Source organism: Gracilinanus agilis, chromosome 3, assembly GCF_016433145.1.
Source record: "Gracilinanus agilis isolate LMUSP501 chromosome 3, AgileGrace, whole genome shotgun sequence".
Classification (NCBI taxonomy): Eukaryota; Metazoa; Chordata; class Mammalia; order Didelphimorphia; family Didelphidae; genus Gracilinanus; species Gracilinanus agilis.
The window spans coordinates 142,331,922-142,348,691 of NC_058132.1; the positions used below are offsets into that span (position 1 = coordinate 142,331,922).

Consider the following 16,770-nt stretch of genomic DNA (forward strand, 5'->3'; position numbering starts at 1 on the left):
AGGCAATGTCCTCAGAATCAATTTCCCGAAGAAGCAATTTCCCTAAGCTAGAATCATAGAATTTCTGAGTTGGAAGGGACCTATAAGACATTTCATTTCAATTCAACTCACATTTATTACTGGGCACTGATGTTCAAAGCATTGTGCTAATAGCAAACAGTCCCTGCTTTCAAGAAGCTTACATTTTTCTGGGCTAAGATGAAGTTTGTTTGAATGAAACCCTTTAGGTAAGTGGTACAATTGCTAGCTGGTTGATTTTGACCTTCCTGGGCAATGGTTTATTACAAAAGGAAGCCCAGTGATGCTCTTAAAGATGTTATAACTTTAAAAATATAGTTTGAGTTTTGATAATCATTCCAGGTGGAAGTTTGCATAAGGATTGTTTCATTGTAATAGTCAGGAGACTTGGGTTCTAGGCTTTGCTTGATCTTGGGCCTCAGTTTATCTAGAAATTGATATTCTCTAAGGTCTGTTTCAGTTTTTAAAAAGTCGATAATGCTAAAATTTTAATGAGGCTTAGCACCTCATGAGGACAATAAAATAACCTGATGGGTATAGACTTTGGAGATTTCAACTAAAGAACTTTAACTGGACCATAACACTTTATATACAAGTCATAAAAGAAAGGTGTGGGGGTAGTTAAGTTTTAGCCTAGAAGAACTAATATGGGCTAGAAAGAGTAATATAAAGACATATTCTAAAATCAAAAATTTTCAATCACTCAAATGTATCCTATAGAGACAGAGTCCAACACCCCTTCCACCCCACCCCCACAAACATACATACTCTTCTCCTATCCCCAACCCCCACCAAACCAACACCAACTGATAACCAACTGCCACTAATGGGCAGGTAAGCCCAAGAGCCTTGGGAAGAACAGAAGAAACACTAGACTTGGAGACTGAGGACTCGCATTCAAATTAAGGCTGTGCCACCCATGTGACCTAGGGCAAGTCAACTTCAGTTTCCTCATCTATTGAGTGACCTCTAAGATCCTTTTAGCTCTAAACCTAGGAGCCTCTCAACTTAGATCCTAGACTAAGAGTAGGGATAAATGAGATTGTGTAGAACATGTGACCCAGAGACTATGGAGTACTCATCTAGAGAACCTGAGGCAGAATCCAAGCTCTCTTATAAGTGGTATGAAAAGACCTTGATATTTAGGACTTCAATGATTCACATCTATCCCCTCTCAAATACTGCCCATTATTTAATACCCAACAAAGGCATCCTCCTTTGAAATTTTCCCAGATGACCCCATTCCAGGGATCTCACTCTTTTTGTCTGTACTGCTTAAATGATACCAAGCACTTGTTTTATTAGATTTCTTCCTTTTTTTTTTCCTTATCTACCAGCTAAACTGTACATGCCTTAAGGGTGAGGACTATGTCATACTCTTATCATTACTAGATGTTTAAAAAGATTTCTTTGATTTAGTTATATTCCAAGAGAATTACAGCATGGAAGAGCAGGCAGAGAGGGAGTTTAGGGAAGACCTGGTTTCAAGTCCTGCCTTTGTTACTCCTTAGCTGGATTAACCATTTCATCACAATACAATTGAGAACAACCCATTTCTGCATAAGAATCTCTCTACCACACTCCAAAAGGCAGAGCATCTAGCCTTTATTTGAAGACTTGAAGAAGGGGCCTTCTTCCTAATGTAATCCTTTCCACTTTTGATTATTTAGGCAGTTAACTGCTTCTCTTTAACTTCTCCCCCTTGCTTCTAGTTGTCTCTTCGGGACCAAGCAGAGTAAATCTAACTTTGCTTCTGTGAAAGAGTACTTAAAGACAGCTATCAGAAAAAGGGAAGGGAATAAACAAAAATAGAATACCTACTATGTGCCAGACTCAAAGCTGGGTACTTTACAAACATTATCTCATTTGATCCCTGTAAGTTTCTTTATAGCAACCTTGGTGTTATCTCCATTTTACAGTTGAGGAAACTGAGGCAAACTGTTACTTTTCCAAAATCAAATAGCTAAGTGACTGAATCTGCTGTTGAATTAGACTTCCTGCCTCCAGGTCCAGTGCTCTCTATCCACTGTACCACTTTCACTGTGTTTGTCGGATGCTCTTTTTTGAGACTTATGTTCCCTCATGCTCACTCTCTTAGGTATGCCCTTCAGCTTAATAGTTCCACCTAAGAGGAGCATAAAAGGCCCAACTCTATGGGACCAATCACTTCCCTAGTCTTGGGACACCAAACAAGTCAATTCTCAGTGATCTAGACAATTCTCTGAGACTAAGTAACAAACTTGCACCTAGAGGTTCCCGATTGCCAATGAAATCCAAGGCCTGTCTGTTCCCCATTAACTGCTTTGTTTGGATTACTGTCCACTAAAAGCCCGATTTTTTTTTCATACAAATTTACCCCATGGTGCCAGCCTAGTCTTTGTGTACCTGGTTTTAATTATTTTGATACCAGTCCTTCAGAACAAGGTCCACTCCATTTTTGTCTTTGTATCAGTAGAATCTAACAGTGCCTTGATGCAAAGGAAGGACTTAATGTTTGTTGAATTGCATTGGATCACAACAATAATGAGTTCGATTATAGGAAATGTTCTTTTACATAAATAACAGTGGAGGGAACTGACATTATTCTACCTCCACCCCATACTATGGGTTTTACATAATTGGGAGAGAAAGACTGGTCCCAAGTTCTCCCCAAAGTGAACTAACAGCCCCGCAGCTGCGGCGAATGCAGCAGCGAAAGCAGGAGAGCAGTGTCACGCCCAGAGAAGGCCATGTGATAACCAGCTGGGAGGGTGGGAGGGGGGTGTGGAGCCTAGGAGTGGTCCAGTGGGCGGAACGCAGGACTCAGGAATCCTGGCTCCCCGCCGGACGGCGATTCTAGCTGCACCCGCGATGCTTTCTGCCCGCGGGAGAGACGATCCCCGCGTTCGAGCGGTGGCTCGGCCTGGCAGGTGACGGGTGGACCGGCTGCGGGGGAGGGATCGGAGGTGGTGAGAAGTCACAGCAGCCGTCCCCCTCCCATTCCGGCCAGCGTCTCCTTTCCCCTGCGGCCAGCTGTCCTCCGAGCCGCGCTCTGGCCCGTCTCCAGGTCAACGGCTCCCCGACGCAGCAGGCCCGTCGGGCCCGGCCGTTCGGCCCCAGGAACCGCTTCGCGGGGAAGCGGCCGTCGCCCCCGCCACTTCCTCCAGGGCCCCGCGAGAAGAGCCGCTGTTTCCGCCGCAGCCGGACCAGGAGCCCAGAACGAAGGGTGAGATGAGCAGGGGGCACGATGGCAACGGCTGCGGTGGGACCGAGCAGCGGCCGCTGCCCTGGGGTAGGAGGAGAAGGAGGAGGAAAGCAGGCCATCCTCGCCCTCGCTGGCTCCACCCACCTCTTCTCTTATTGGCTGAGGCCCTCGCTAATGAGCGCCTGTAGTCTGGGATTGGCTGGAGCGTGCTGCCTATCAATTCTGCCCTCTTGGGAGTCCGGGTTGCTGAGGGACGCTCCGCTGCAGGCTTGATTTGGGGAGGGGATGGGGGGCCTTGGGGCCAACTGATCCACCCACCCCGACTTTTAGGTGGCTGCCCCTACAGCTCGGAAGGGTACCTATAGCAGATCTAGGTGGGCTGGGCAAAGACTGGAAAGAGGATCAGGAACTTATGGGGCGAAACTTGAACTATGGCTGTAGTATCTGAGTCGGGGTTAGTGGATAAGGAATATTTAAGGCAAGACCAACCCCAAGTGTAATATAGGAAGGCTTAGTTTTTTCTTGTTAGGTGGAAGGAATGTCATACCGAATTTTCATAACTTAATTTTTTTGGGGGGGGAATTCCTTTTTCTAGGCTTGTTATCTGTCAAAACCCACGTGGAGAATCTGTAGTCCATTGGGGGCAGCAATGGTAGAATACCAGGGAGTATCAAGGCTTCAAAGAGGCAACCTAATTTGAATGTTTAACCCCTTCTCTCTTATTTCTTAAGGGTATTTCTAAGGGGGAAAAATAATTTAAGAATACCAGCAGTTTATGCCTTTTTTTAAAAAATTGAAAGGAAGTTAGGATGTGTTTAAATCTTACAAGTAAATTATTATGAATCATACATGAAAATATTTTTGGAGAATTCAAATTATTGCTACCAATTAGAATAGCTTGATCTCAAAAATATTTTTTTCTCATTTATTAAACATAAAATAATCTTCAAGGCTCTATGTTTCTTGCCTAATGGCAGGCCATGTCCTTATCTGAAAAATTAAAAAATGGGAAGACAGCTTTTACAGTCATTTACTTCCATGTTAATTAACTGTCCATTTCATTTCTGATTTCCCTTTTATGCTCTTTATGTTAATCAGCATGAGATTTTAAAGTATTAGAATATATAAATATCATTTTAATGTTCCCAGCCTATTCTTTCAGGCATTGTCTTTTTAAATATATGGGTCTTTCCTTTGGTGATAGTCATTTACTTTTTTAAATTCCCATTGTAACCTATGGTGAGGAAAAAACATTGGACTGAAAATCAGAATATCTGAGGTCTGATGTGAATTTTGCCACAAATTGTGGCTGTGGGGAAGCTACTTCACCTTTAGCTTCAGTTTTCTCATCTCTAAAATGAGTAGATGAGAAGTTTCCAAACAGCCAACCAAACACTCTGATGATTGGGACTTCCAAGTCTAAGCTAGAAATACAAGGTATTAAATATGTAGTCTGTGAGCTATGTTATATGTGCCTGTTAGATTCATGTCTGACATTGCCAAGGAATGGAAGTTGTTTCATGTACAAAGTACCCAGCTCTTGTTCTTAAAATAGCTTCTTAGGGTGCAAGGGTTAAGATTTGCTACACTGATCAGATGTCTAGAGTGCTCTTTGTGAACGGTGGAAGGAACTTGTTGCCAAAGGAATGGAGGAGTGTAGTTAAGAAAGCATTTTTGTTACTTTTTGTGGGACTCAATTACCATGTTGAGAACATTGGACTAGTAATAATATCTAATAGTATTTAGTATTATATAACTCTCTTAATATTTTCAGACCACATTGACATCTCTTATTTGCTGATTTAAGGGCATATTTAACTTTTTTTTTTTTAAACCCTTGTACTTCGGTGTATAGTCTCATAGGTGGAAGATTGGAAAGGGTGGGCAATGAGGGTCAAGTGACTTGCCCAGGGTCACACAGCTGGGAAGTGGCTGAGGCCGGGTTTGAACCTAGGACCTCCTGTCTCTAGGCCTGACTCTCACTCCACTGAGCTACCCAGCTGCCCCCATATTTAACTTTTAATTACTATAATTTTATAAGAGATGCTATAAACTAAATTACTGGATATTTTAACATTTTGCTCTATTCTTTTGAACTTTGTCATTCCCTAAAAGTGAGAGAGTTAGATTCCTACTTTTAGATCATTTGGAACTATTAAACATAAATGTAGTTATCTTTATTCTCTCTTTGTTTCAATCCAAAACACTTATGCTTACATAGTTTTCATAGTGCATTAATTTATTCCGAAATCCTTAATGGCTTCTAATTTTGCCTGTTGAATGAAGTATAAATTTTATTTTCTGCCATTCAAGGCCTTTCATTAAGGGGAACCAACTAATCTTTCCAGTCTTGCCTCATGCTGTTCCCCTTCATGTAGTCTTATGTTCTAACCAAATTACTGTACTGTCACTCATTCTTTACCTCCCTTTTTTGGTCTTTTGCCTTTGTCCACCTTGGCCCCTTCCTTGGAATGAATCTATAACTCTTTTCATTCTTTTCTTCCAATTTTTGCCTGTTGAAATACTCTATTTCCTTCAATACCCAACTTTGATGATAGTTACTTAACATAGCCTTCTCTTATTTCTGTCTCCAGGCTAGAAGTGATCTTTTCCAAAATTTCTCATAATATTTTGTTTGTACCTCTCCACACTTATCACAGTACATTTTGTATTATAGTCATTTGTGTACATACCTTATCACTCATATTTGATTACAAGCTCCTTGAGGACAAGGGCACTGTTTCATGGTATTTCTGTATACTAGCAGTTTGTTTATAGGGCTTAAAAATGTTTGTAGAATTGAATGCAACAGGATTATGGGTAGTTTCATTTAATTAATCAGATGTTTTCCTTAAAATTAAAAGTTAAAAAAATTTTTTAAATATGTAAAACAAAAAATTTCCCCTTGACTTGAATCATAATTTAAGAAATTGGCTTCAAGAGAGAAACAAATGTTTCTAAGCCAGAAATTTTTCTTGTTGCCTAATCAAAATGTCCTCTCATTTACAGGTTTCAGCAAATCTCACCACTAGTCAGACATAAGGAAAATAGCCATTGAGTAAGGAAAGATTGAGGTTTAGGATGAGAAGCCATCAGGCACTCTAACTTAATACCCTAGAACCATGGTGGTGAACCTCTACTATGTGTGTCTGTGGGCAAGCATGTCATGGTGCTCCAGCACAGAGTTTACCAGAGTTTGTTACAAGCCAGAGGGATGCAGGACCAGACTGCTCCCCTCCCTCTCTCCACACATATCTGAGGACATTTCTCACATCACAAGTCCCTCTAAAAGGTTCCTCATCACTGCCCTAGATTCTAGCCATCTGTGTAGAATAAGTTTCTCATAAGATTGTTTCACATTGTTATTTTATGAGTAGGTGATCTTTCTTTTTGTTTTTGGGGAAGTGAATTCTCCAGGCAAAGGAGGTAGGATATGGTTGACTGAATTAAATTATAGCAAAGTCTGATATAGGGAATATTTTACATTTTAGGACTACTATACTTTTTGAAATCTACTTGAATACATTTTTGTACTGTTATTTTCAGGTGTCCTTTTGAATAACATGACAGTTACCTGGGTAATTCAAGCAAATTAAAATTCACTTTAACTTGAAATGTACTGAAAATTGAGCTACAAGTAAAACATTTTGATGGTTATCTAGATAACTGTCTCAATTTGCCACATTGTTATAACTTTGGTATGAGAAATGTTCTGTCCAAGTAAATATAAACTGACACTGAGAACTTAACTGTCTTTTAGCTATTCCTATTTTGGTATATTGATTGGGTTTTTTAAACTCTTAGAGTATATTTTCATTTAAAGTACATTTTAGTAACTCACATTTATGTAGTACTTTGAGGTTTACAAAATACTTTGGATAATCCTGTGAGGTAGGTAATACAAGTGTTATTAACTCCACTTTCAGATGGGGACACAAAAGCTGAGATTGCTAGTAAATATTGGAGCTCAAATTCAGGTTTGTTTCAACTCCCTTACAATGGTGTTCTTTTTGTTCTTTTTTTTTTTTTTTTTTTGATATGTAAAGTTAGGAAATGCAAGTCAAAAGATCTAGTTCTTGGTTCTTTAAATTTTTTTTAAAAGTTCTTAATTCAGCAAACATTTATTATCTTTTATGGCAAAGACCCTGTCTTGGGTGAAATACAAAGTTTGCATGAGATAAATTCCTGCCTTTGGGGGCTTATAGTTTCATGGGAGATAATGCATGATATTTCAATTAATATGTGCAATATTTGTACAGCACCTGACATATAATGCTTAATTTATTCCATCTAGCTGTTTTAAGTATATTGGGGCATTGCAAAACCAAGCACTAATTTGAGTTTACAGGTGAAAACTATTACTGACTAGAAGGATGTGAAATCAGGGAAGATTTTGTGAAGGAGAATGGTATCTAAGTGACTTGAAAGGATGGGTAGGTATTGAACAAGCAAAGAGAATGAGAGAGAAGGCTGCATGAGTAGGGAGCAAAGGTATGGAATTGTGAAGGTTCAGGACAGGCAGGTTTTGAGAGCAGAAAGTATTTCAGTTTGATTAGAGTGTTAAATGAATGAAGGGAAGTAATATAAAATATAAGGTTTTGAAAGGTTTTATGCTATAATATCATTTAAGACCCTGAATGCCAAGTAAGGGAGTGAGTTTAGACCTTGGCTCTCCATTGCTGACCAAGAACTGAAGATTTTGAGCTAAGGAATGATATGCCCAGATACATATGTGAGGAAGATTATTTTGTCAGCAGTATGAAGGATGTATTGAACAGGAACAGATTAAAAATGGAAAACCTTTTGGGAAACCAATATAATAACCCAGGTAGATAGTGATAAAGGCCTATATTGGGGTCCTTGAATATATAGAAGAGGGGATGGATGTGCAAGGTACTCTAAAGGTGAAATTGACAGGACTGGTAATGAGAAAGAAGAATGAAATATATCATCAAAATGGTGATATAACGTGTGTATAGATATATTTAGTGAATAGTGGTATCACCAGTGACAGAACTCAAAAGGGAGGAGCAGATTTAAGGAAAAGGATAATAAATTTGGACTATCATCAGATTTTTTAAGAATTTTAGCATTAAAGGATAAGAAAGTGAAATAGTAACTGCTGGTTTGGAGGGGTAAAGGTTTTTATATACTTTTAAGAACTAGCAAGATCTTAGCATGTATTTTTGTTTTTGTTGTTGTCGTTTGTTTTTTAGCAGATGAGAAGAAGCCAGTGGTGAAAGAAAGATTAAAGGCTCTGGAGAGAGAAAGGAGAAATGAATGCAGGAATGAGAACTTGGAGAACTGGGAAGGAATAGAATCAAAGGGGTTGGTAGAAAGATTAATTTTGGGGAAGAGGAGCAAAGATACTTTGTGTTCCCTGGCCAGGAGGGAAGGAGGAAAGAGTGATGATGCCAAGGTATAAGAATGAAATAGAAGGGGGTTTGGGGTTGAAGAATCTAGTCAGTTGGCCTCAATCTTCCCAGGGAAGTAGATAGCTGTGCCATCTGTTGTAAGGGTGGAGGGTGGTAGTGTGGTTGGGGGCAAAAGGAGAAGAAAAACAAGGTTTTCTAGTCCAACTTAAATGAAAAATAAAGCAACCTGTAACCTCTGATTAACACATTTAATTTTTTTTGTGTATCGGTTGAACAGGAAGCCAGGATATCACAGCATGGATCAGTCTAGGTCTAGTTCAGGTGGAGGTAGTGAACAGGCCTCTTCTCAAGACCACCGTCACAGTGAAGATGAGCGAAGATGGCAGCAAGAGCGCCTCAGCAGGGAAGAGGCCTATTACCAGTTCATTAATGAACTCAATGATGAAGATTATAGGTTAATGAGAGACCACAATCTCCTAGGCACCCCTGGTAAGAGATGTATAGCAGGAGAGAAATATTTTGATATTTGAGGAGGCAGTTTAGAAACACAGCAAGTGAGGAGTTTTGTTGAAAGATTCAGAGTACTAATTTATGACTTAAAGTGACAAGGAAAAAAAGAACCTTGAATACTCCTTTATGTTAGCATAGGATAGAAAGCAGAAAATCATTCTGCTCTATTAGCAACTGAACCAATAATAGGTTTATGATATATAAGGACATCTGTCCCATAAGATGTTCTAGAGAGAGGTGGAGACATATGTGTACATGTGCATGTATATGTTTACATATACACACAGACACAAAACATTACCTTAAGCAAAATTTTTGTCAATATAATTAGACTATTCAAAATAGGAGTTTCCATAGTTTTAGGTATATAACTATTTAATCATTTGATTTACTGCCTCTCATAAGAAGCCAGTGTACTCTGTAGATGTAGCTTGGCCATTGGATTATATATTGTAAGATCTATTAAATGGATTTCAAAGAGATCTGGGAGATAAAATAATAATTGATATTTCCAGAAGCATTCCTTCCTTGATTTACACATCAAGTTAAGGAAATCCATAGAATTGTAGAGCAACGTTTATGCTAGGGTAGCTTGCCAGGAGATCAAGGCATAAATTTAATTTTTAAAAAGAAATAACTATTTGGATTTTCTGGTGAATATGTAGTATATACTAGGTAAAGTTCAAAATTCCTATTTATTTAATCTTTGAGCCTAACATTTATACAGCTTTCACTTTCCTTTAGCATCTTCAAAACAATAAACATTTAAATTCATTCTGTTACATAGTATGCTAAAGATTTGTTCTACATCTTATGTTACCCTCATAAAACTGAGCAATTAAAGATTGACCTTAAAATTTACATTTTTAAATTGCTTTTAGGAGAGGTAACATCAGAAGAGCTACAGCAGCGATTGGATGGAGCCAAGGAGCATCTAGCATCCCAGCCTGACTTGGAGACTAGACAAACTGAGGGAGGAACTTTGGGAGGTACTGTGAGCACTTATTCTTTACTTACACAAGTAATAGACTTTATCTAAGCATATACAACAATGAAATATATTATTTTTTGGAGAATACAGCCTTACCTATTCAATTTTTTATTTGATACAAAACTAGATTCATAATAATTTACTCCTAGAATATGCAATTTACTTACTAAAAAGATATAACTAAACTTTTAATTGTTTATCAGTATGAATGACTATCTGGATGCCAGATGAAATTTCCAAACATGAACATACACATAAACATATCTCTACCATTATTGCCACTTACTGGGCTTTACTCCTAGAATAGCTTGTCTTAGTCATGAAATAATAAATTTCCATCCAAGATAATATCCAAGAATTATCATGAACTCTTAAAATTGGATGTGGGGGATGAATAGATGTTAGCTATACATGACAAATGTAGTATTTTTTTTACTGTTCTCTTTGATACCCATTTTACATGTTTGGAAAACACAGTAAAGGCCATCTGATAAGATATGTTGTGCCTGTAGTCATGGTATGTGTTTGATTTATTAAATAAGGAAGTGATTTTAAAATATCAATGTTTGTTTTTATTGGTGAACTTGCCAAAGCTATTGGCAAAAAAACAAACAAAAACCCCATTTTCTTCCTCATAATTAATATAGATGTTGCTTAATTATATTTCTACAAATAATAAAAAAAGAAGCAATTTTAAAAGACCATGAGCCAGTGACTTGGTTATTTTTAATGGAAGAGAATTAATTAAAGAACCATACAATTTGAGCTGGTAGAGAGACCTTGAAGGTCATCTAATCCAAAGACCTTTATTTTATTTTATTTTTAAAACCTTTACCTTTTGCCTTAGAATCCTGTGGAAAGGAAAACTGAATCAATATATTTTTACAATTCATACCAAGTATCAGTTCTAAGACAGAAAAGTAGTAAGGGTTAGGCAATTGGGGTTAAATGATTTGCCCAGGGCCATATACTACGATGTGGCTGGAGCCATATTTGTTTTTTTTGTTTTTTTTTTTAAACTCTTGTACTTCGGTGTATTGTCTCATAGGTGGAAGATTGGTAAGGGTGGGCAATGGGGGTCAAGTGACTTGCCCAGAGTCACACAGCTGGGAAGTGGCTGAGGCCGGGTTTGAACCTAGGACCTCCTGTCTCTAGGCCTGACTCTCACTCCACTGAGCTACCCAGCTGCCCCCTGGAGCCATATTTGAACCCAAGACCTCCTGTGTCTGGGCCTGGCTCTCTCCATTCTGCCACCTACTTGCCCTTAAAGACATTCATTTTAAATACAAAGATCTTTATATTACTGTTCATAAGTTTCATTACTTCATTACCCATTTCTTTAATTAGAAGTAAGTATACTAATACTAGGTAGGTAAAATGAAAATCTGTATCCCTACCCATTAAAACATTTTCCTTTTGTATCTAATTATCAATTTTATCTTCCAAAATAATTTTCCTAAACAAGATAGGTCATAGTCACATGGTGAAACTAGTCATCTTGCCTATTTTTAATGCTTATTAATGAATGCAATTTGTGGATATAAGAATGTTATTTTGTAACTTGGTTTGTGAAAGCTTTAGTTTTCCAAAAAGCCTGCCCACTCATAGTGTGAATTTTACTGTAAGAATTTACTAATTAGTACACAGCTTTCATTTAATTAATGCGACAGGTGATTAGTTCTTTACTGTCGGTTGTCTTCAGAACTCCTTTCCTGAGCTCCAAACTATTGGAAGTTCCTGAATAGTAAGTTAGTGGTCTTAAAGGTCAAGGTTTAGAATGGATCTTTATTTGGTTCCAAAGGTTTGAAGTGTCTGATTCTTAGCTTTGGCCAAAGTAATTTTATGCATACAAAAGAAAATGTACTATTGTCTTTCAGCTTTCTCTAAAGTAAGGGTAAGATAATCGTAAAAGCTTCTCATTTAAAAATATAATAATGGTTCCCGTTTACAAAGTCTTATGCTATAAAACATTAATTCATAAAATTTTGATAGATGGGAGGGATCTTAGACATCTTCCACTCTCCTCATTGCACAATTGAGGTTATTGAGATAGAGATGAAATGATTTGCCTAAAATCACACAAGCTAGTAAGGACAAATTAAGACTTGAACCCAGGTCTTCCTATAGCTAGTCCCTGCCTCATGGTGCCTTTTGCTAGTATTTTGTACTTATGCTGACATTTGGTTTTAGAATAAGAATCTATTTGCTGCAATCATATAGATGTGATTTTAAGTTTGGTGGTTTTATAATACTAAAATTTTTTAATGTAGTCAGTTATTTGATTAATTTGGCTAACTCTTGCTTTTCTTAGGCATCCTGTGAAAGTAGCATTTATAAAATCAATTTTTAAAATTTATTTAAATCCATTTTTTTCCATTTTCTCTAGATGCAGAAATCCCTAGGGACAGTTCAAATGGAGACTCTCTGTTAGAATGGCTGAATACTTTCCGTCGGACAGGAAATGCAACTCGAAGTGGACAGAGTGGGAACCAAACTTGGAGGGCTGTGAGTCGAACAAATCCGAATAGTGGAGAGTTTCGGTTTAGTCTGGAAATTAATATAAATCATGAAAACAATGGATTTGAAGCTCCTAGTGATGAATATGCAAGTGTTTCTCATTCTCATGCCAGCAGAAATCATCCTGGAAATGGACACCAAAGAGCCGTTAGTCCTGTGGCCAGGAGAACAAGGAGCCAGACCTCAGTGACTCTGAATGATGACAATCTCAACGTCCCAAGGACTAGAATGGCAAGAAGTTCAAGGAGGCGGAATTCAGTAGAAATGTCTTTTTCTATGTTGGGAAGGGTAAGGAGCAGAAATAGGGGGTCAGTAAGTGTTTCTAGAACAAATTCCATAAATGATAATCTGAGTGGTCATGCAAACCCCCAGAGCACTAGTGAATCCAACATTAGAGAAGGGTTAGCTGCATCTTCACAGCTCCAGGGAAACAGGGGTAGAACTCCTGTTCCCACAAGGAGTGCAAGCCAAAGACAAGAGCCAGGAAACTTAGAGTCGGCTGTAAATAGTCGAAGCCGGTCACCAGTTCAAAGACAGAGTAATGCTGTGGATTCTGAAGAACATAGGGAAAATAGACCTTTACAGCAAACCTTTAGAAGGTCAGTTAGGAGGAGACATGTAGCTCGTGTCTATTTAGAGCCAGCTGGGGAACACAGAAGTACTACCCATACCCCACTGTCTAATTCAGGACTACTGTCAAGAATTACAGTGGAAGGAGAAGAATCCATTAGACCCACAGCTGCTGTGAGACGGCATCCAACTATCACACTGGACCTTCAGGTTCGAAGGATTCGTCCTGGAGAAAATAGAGATCGGGATAGTATTGCAAATAGAACTCGCTCTAGAGTAGGATTGGCAGAAAACACAGTCACCTTCGAGAGCAATAGTGGGGGTTTTCGTCGAACCATTTCTCGCTCAGAACGTGCTGGCATTCGAACCTATGTCAGCACCATAAGGATTCCACTCCGTAGGATTTCAGAGAACGGACTTGGTGAGCCGTCGTCAGTGGCTTTACGGTCAATTTTAAGACAGATCATGACTGGATTTGGGGAACTGAGTTCTCTGATGGAGACTGAATCTGAGTCTGAATTTCAGAGGAGTGGGCAACATTTAAGAGAGATGCATTCAGAGGTGAGTAATTCACATGCAGTTGATGGCAGTCAACAAAATGAAGTATCTTTTCAAGAGAGACAGGCCCAAGAAGGCAGCATTGAAATGAGTGATGAAAATGAGAGGACCCAATCTAATAACCGCAACAGTGAAAATAGAGAAAACAGGCAATCTCAAGATGCAAACAATTTGGTTGAAAGTGGGACACTACCTATTCTTCGTCTTGCCCATTTCTTTTTATTAAATGAGGATGATGATGATGAGCACTTTAGGGGCTTAACCAAAGAGCAGATTGACAATCTTTCTACACGGAACTTTGGAAATATTGAAAGTGAACTAAGTAAAACCTGTAGCGTTTGTATCAATGAATATGTAACAGGAAATAAGCTCAGGCAATTACCTTGCATGCATGAGTTTCATATTCATTGTATTGATCGCTGGCTATCTGAGAATTGTACTTGTCCTATATGTCGGCAGCCTGTTTTAGGATCCAATATAGCAGACAATGGATAAAATAATGGAATTTGCTTTCATAATTACATTTTATCATAGTTTAGTATCTGTTTAAGCATTCATTTTTTAGCCTATTTGTGATGAGCCAACTGGGATGAATAATAATTTAGATAATGATTTGGGCTATTTTCTTTCAAAAAAATTTGTTTGAAGAGGTAGGAAATTTGCATAAATTTTAAAATGCAAATGATAAATTACTTTACAAAGTTTAGAACTATTAATATTGCTAGAACCAAATAATCTTTAATATGTTTTTATTTTGTTATGCTAAGCACTTTCATATATGTAGAACATAGGATAAAATCAATTTGCTTATTGTTAACAATGCAACAGACTTTATTTAGAATTCAAATTTTCACAGACTCAGTACTGTGTCAAGAAATTGGTGTCTAAATAGTCACTCATTAGCTTTTTGTTCTAAGAACAATTTCTTTTCATAAAAGAATCTTTTGCTGGATGTTTGATAAAAGTATTTAAGTTACTTGAAATGTTCAATTTAATATGCAGTATACTATATATACATATATATCTATTTTTAAGATTGAAATGTCCAGTCTGAAAACTACCAGTTTGGTTCTATTTAAACTTTTTGGAAATTTTTGCATGTGGTTTTACACAATGCTTAACGTTGATAAGTTCATCTTGGAAAGTGGGTGGATTAAGGTGACATTTAAAAATATACACAGTTCAGTACAATGTTTCTGACAATCTGAATCTCAGTAGGCAGCAAGCAATCTATTATAGTAAACAAGTATTTCTTTATAGTATGTTTGAATTTGAAATAGATATCGATTCAGAAATGGAACATGAAAATTTTAGGATATCTAGATTACTTTAACTTTGGTTCAACTTGTTTTTTACTTCATTATTTTGAAAACGCAAAGACTTCTCTTGGATTATAAAATAATGTATACAATACGCACGGTTTCTCAAACTTATATAAAAAAGTTTTTTTGAAAGGATACCATTTCTGTACTGAATAAAATGTATAGGTAACAAAGTGAGTCCTCTTTGAGGCATAATAAAATAGCTATGATAAAGAAAATGTAGACTTTATAAGAACACCAAAAGTCATGTATTAAAAAAAAAAACCTTTCTATTTCTACAATAAACATTAATGCAAAGGCTGTGTGTAATATTTTTGTAATCTTAGAATCTTAGAGTTGAAAGAGGCCTGGGGGCCCCTATAACCCATATCTGGACAAGAGTTTTTTCTGTTATATCTCTGGCAAGCACTTTTCTAGCCTCTGAATAGCTCTTGTGATATCTATATGCTTGAGGCAACCTCTTTTCCTTTTTGTCACCTTTCAGTTTTAGTAAGTCTTTTCTTTATAGGCTCAGGTAATTTAAAGTTAAAATGGGAACTTAAAGATCACCAATTCATGCCTTTCCCAAATCATGAATCCTGCTTCCAAAATTCCTAGCAACTAAACACTCATTCTGCAGTTGGTGATTCAGAACTGAAGCTCAGAGATGAAATAGGGGCTGGAAATTCAGATCCATGTGTAATCTCGGATGAAAAGTCAAATGATCATAGAGGTGGTAATTAAACTCATGGAAGCATAGAAGGTCTCTAAGAAAGAAAATATAGGTATATGATTGTGATGGAATACTATTGTGCTTTAACAAATGATGAGCAGGATGGTTTCAGAAAACTCAGGTAGACTTATATGAACTGATGCAAAGTAGAAGTGAACAGAGCCAGGAGATCAAAATAATGAAGTAAAAAACATAATACAACGATATTGTATTATGATCAACTGTGAATGATTTAACTATTCTTAGCAATGATCTAAGATAATTCCAAAGGACTTTTGATGAAAAATGCTATCCACCTACAGAGAAAGAACTGATGGAGGCAGAATGCAAATTGAAACATACTTTTTTAAACATTCTTGTTCTTAACCTTTTTTGGGCGTGGGGTCTGTGTTTACTTTTGAGACATGGCTAATATGAAAATATGTTTTGCATGACTGTACATGTATAATTTATATAAAAGTACTTATCTCAGGAATAAAGGGAAGGAGGGAATTTGATACTCAAAATTTATAAAAAATATGTTAAAATTGATGCAATTGAGAAAAAAATTTAAAATATGATAAAAAAATGTATAGAAAGAGAAGAGGACTCAAGACAGTCTTGGGAATCCTACACAGTTAGGGGATATAATTTTTTTTTTTTATTAAACACTTAACTTCAAGGTGTATTGGCTCATAGGTGGAAGGGTGGTAAGGGTGGGCAATGGGGGTCAAGTGACTTGCCCAGGGTCACACAGCTGGGAAGTGTCTGAGGCGGGATTTGAACCTAGGACCTCCCGTCTCTAGGCATGACTCTCAATCCACTGAGCTACCCAGCTGCCCCCTAGGGGATATAATATTGCATGATGACCTAGGAAAGGAGACTAAGGAATGGTCAGGCAGATAAGAAAAGAACCAGGAACAAACAGTGCCAGGAAAATCCAGAAAAAAAGAGAGTACATAGGAGGAGAGGGCATTCAACAGCATCAAATGCAGCAGAGAGAGCAAGAGGGATGAAGACTGAGAAAAGTTATG

General features: G+C 37.6%; 1 protein-coding gene across 1 annotated transcript; it reads left to right on the plus strand.

Moving 5' to 3' along the window:
• The first annotated feature begins 3,150 nt into the window (after nt 1-3,150).
• RNF6 (ring finger protein 6) lies at nt 3,151-14,445 on the plus strand. Its single transcript, XM_044666121.1, has 5 exons — nt 3,151-3,223; nt 7,129-7,179; nt 8,419-9,066; nt 9,969-10,076; nt 12,465-14,445. The coding sequence occupies exons 3-5, from the start codon at nt 8,874-8,876 to the stop codon at nt 14,216-14,218; spliced, it is 2,055 nt and encodes a 684-aa protein (XP_044522056.1). The 5' UTR covers nt 3,151-3,223; nt 7,129-7,179; nt 8,419-8,873; the 3' UTR covers nt 14,219-14,445.
• The last annotated feature ends 2,325 nt before the right edge of the window (nt 14,446-16,770 follow it).

Coding starts and splice junctions, on each gene's coding strand:
- RNF6 (XM_044666121.1), top strand. CDS start 8,874: ATGGATCAGTCTAGGTCTAGTTCAGGTGGAGGTAGTGAACAGGCCTCT. Junction 9,067..9,968: donor CAATCTCCTAGGCACCCCTG/GTAAGAGATGTA, acceptor AATTGCTTTTAG/GAGAGGTAACATCAGAAGAG. Junction 10,077..12,464: donor TGAGGGAGGAACTTTGGGAG/GTACTGTGAGCA, acceptor CATTTTCTCTAG/ATGCAGAAATCCCTAGGGAC.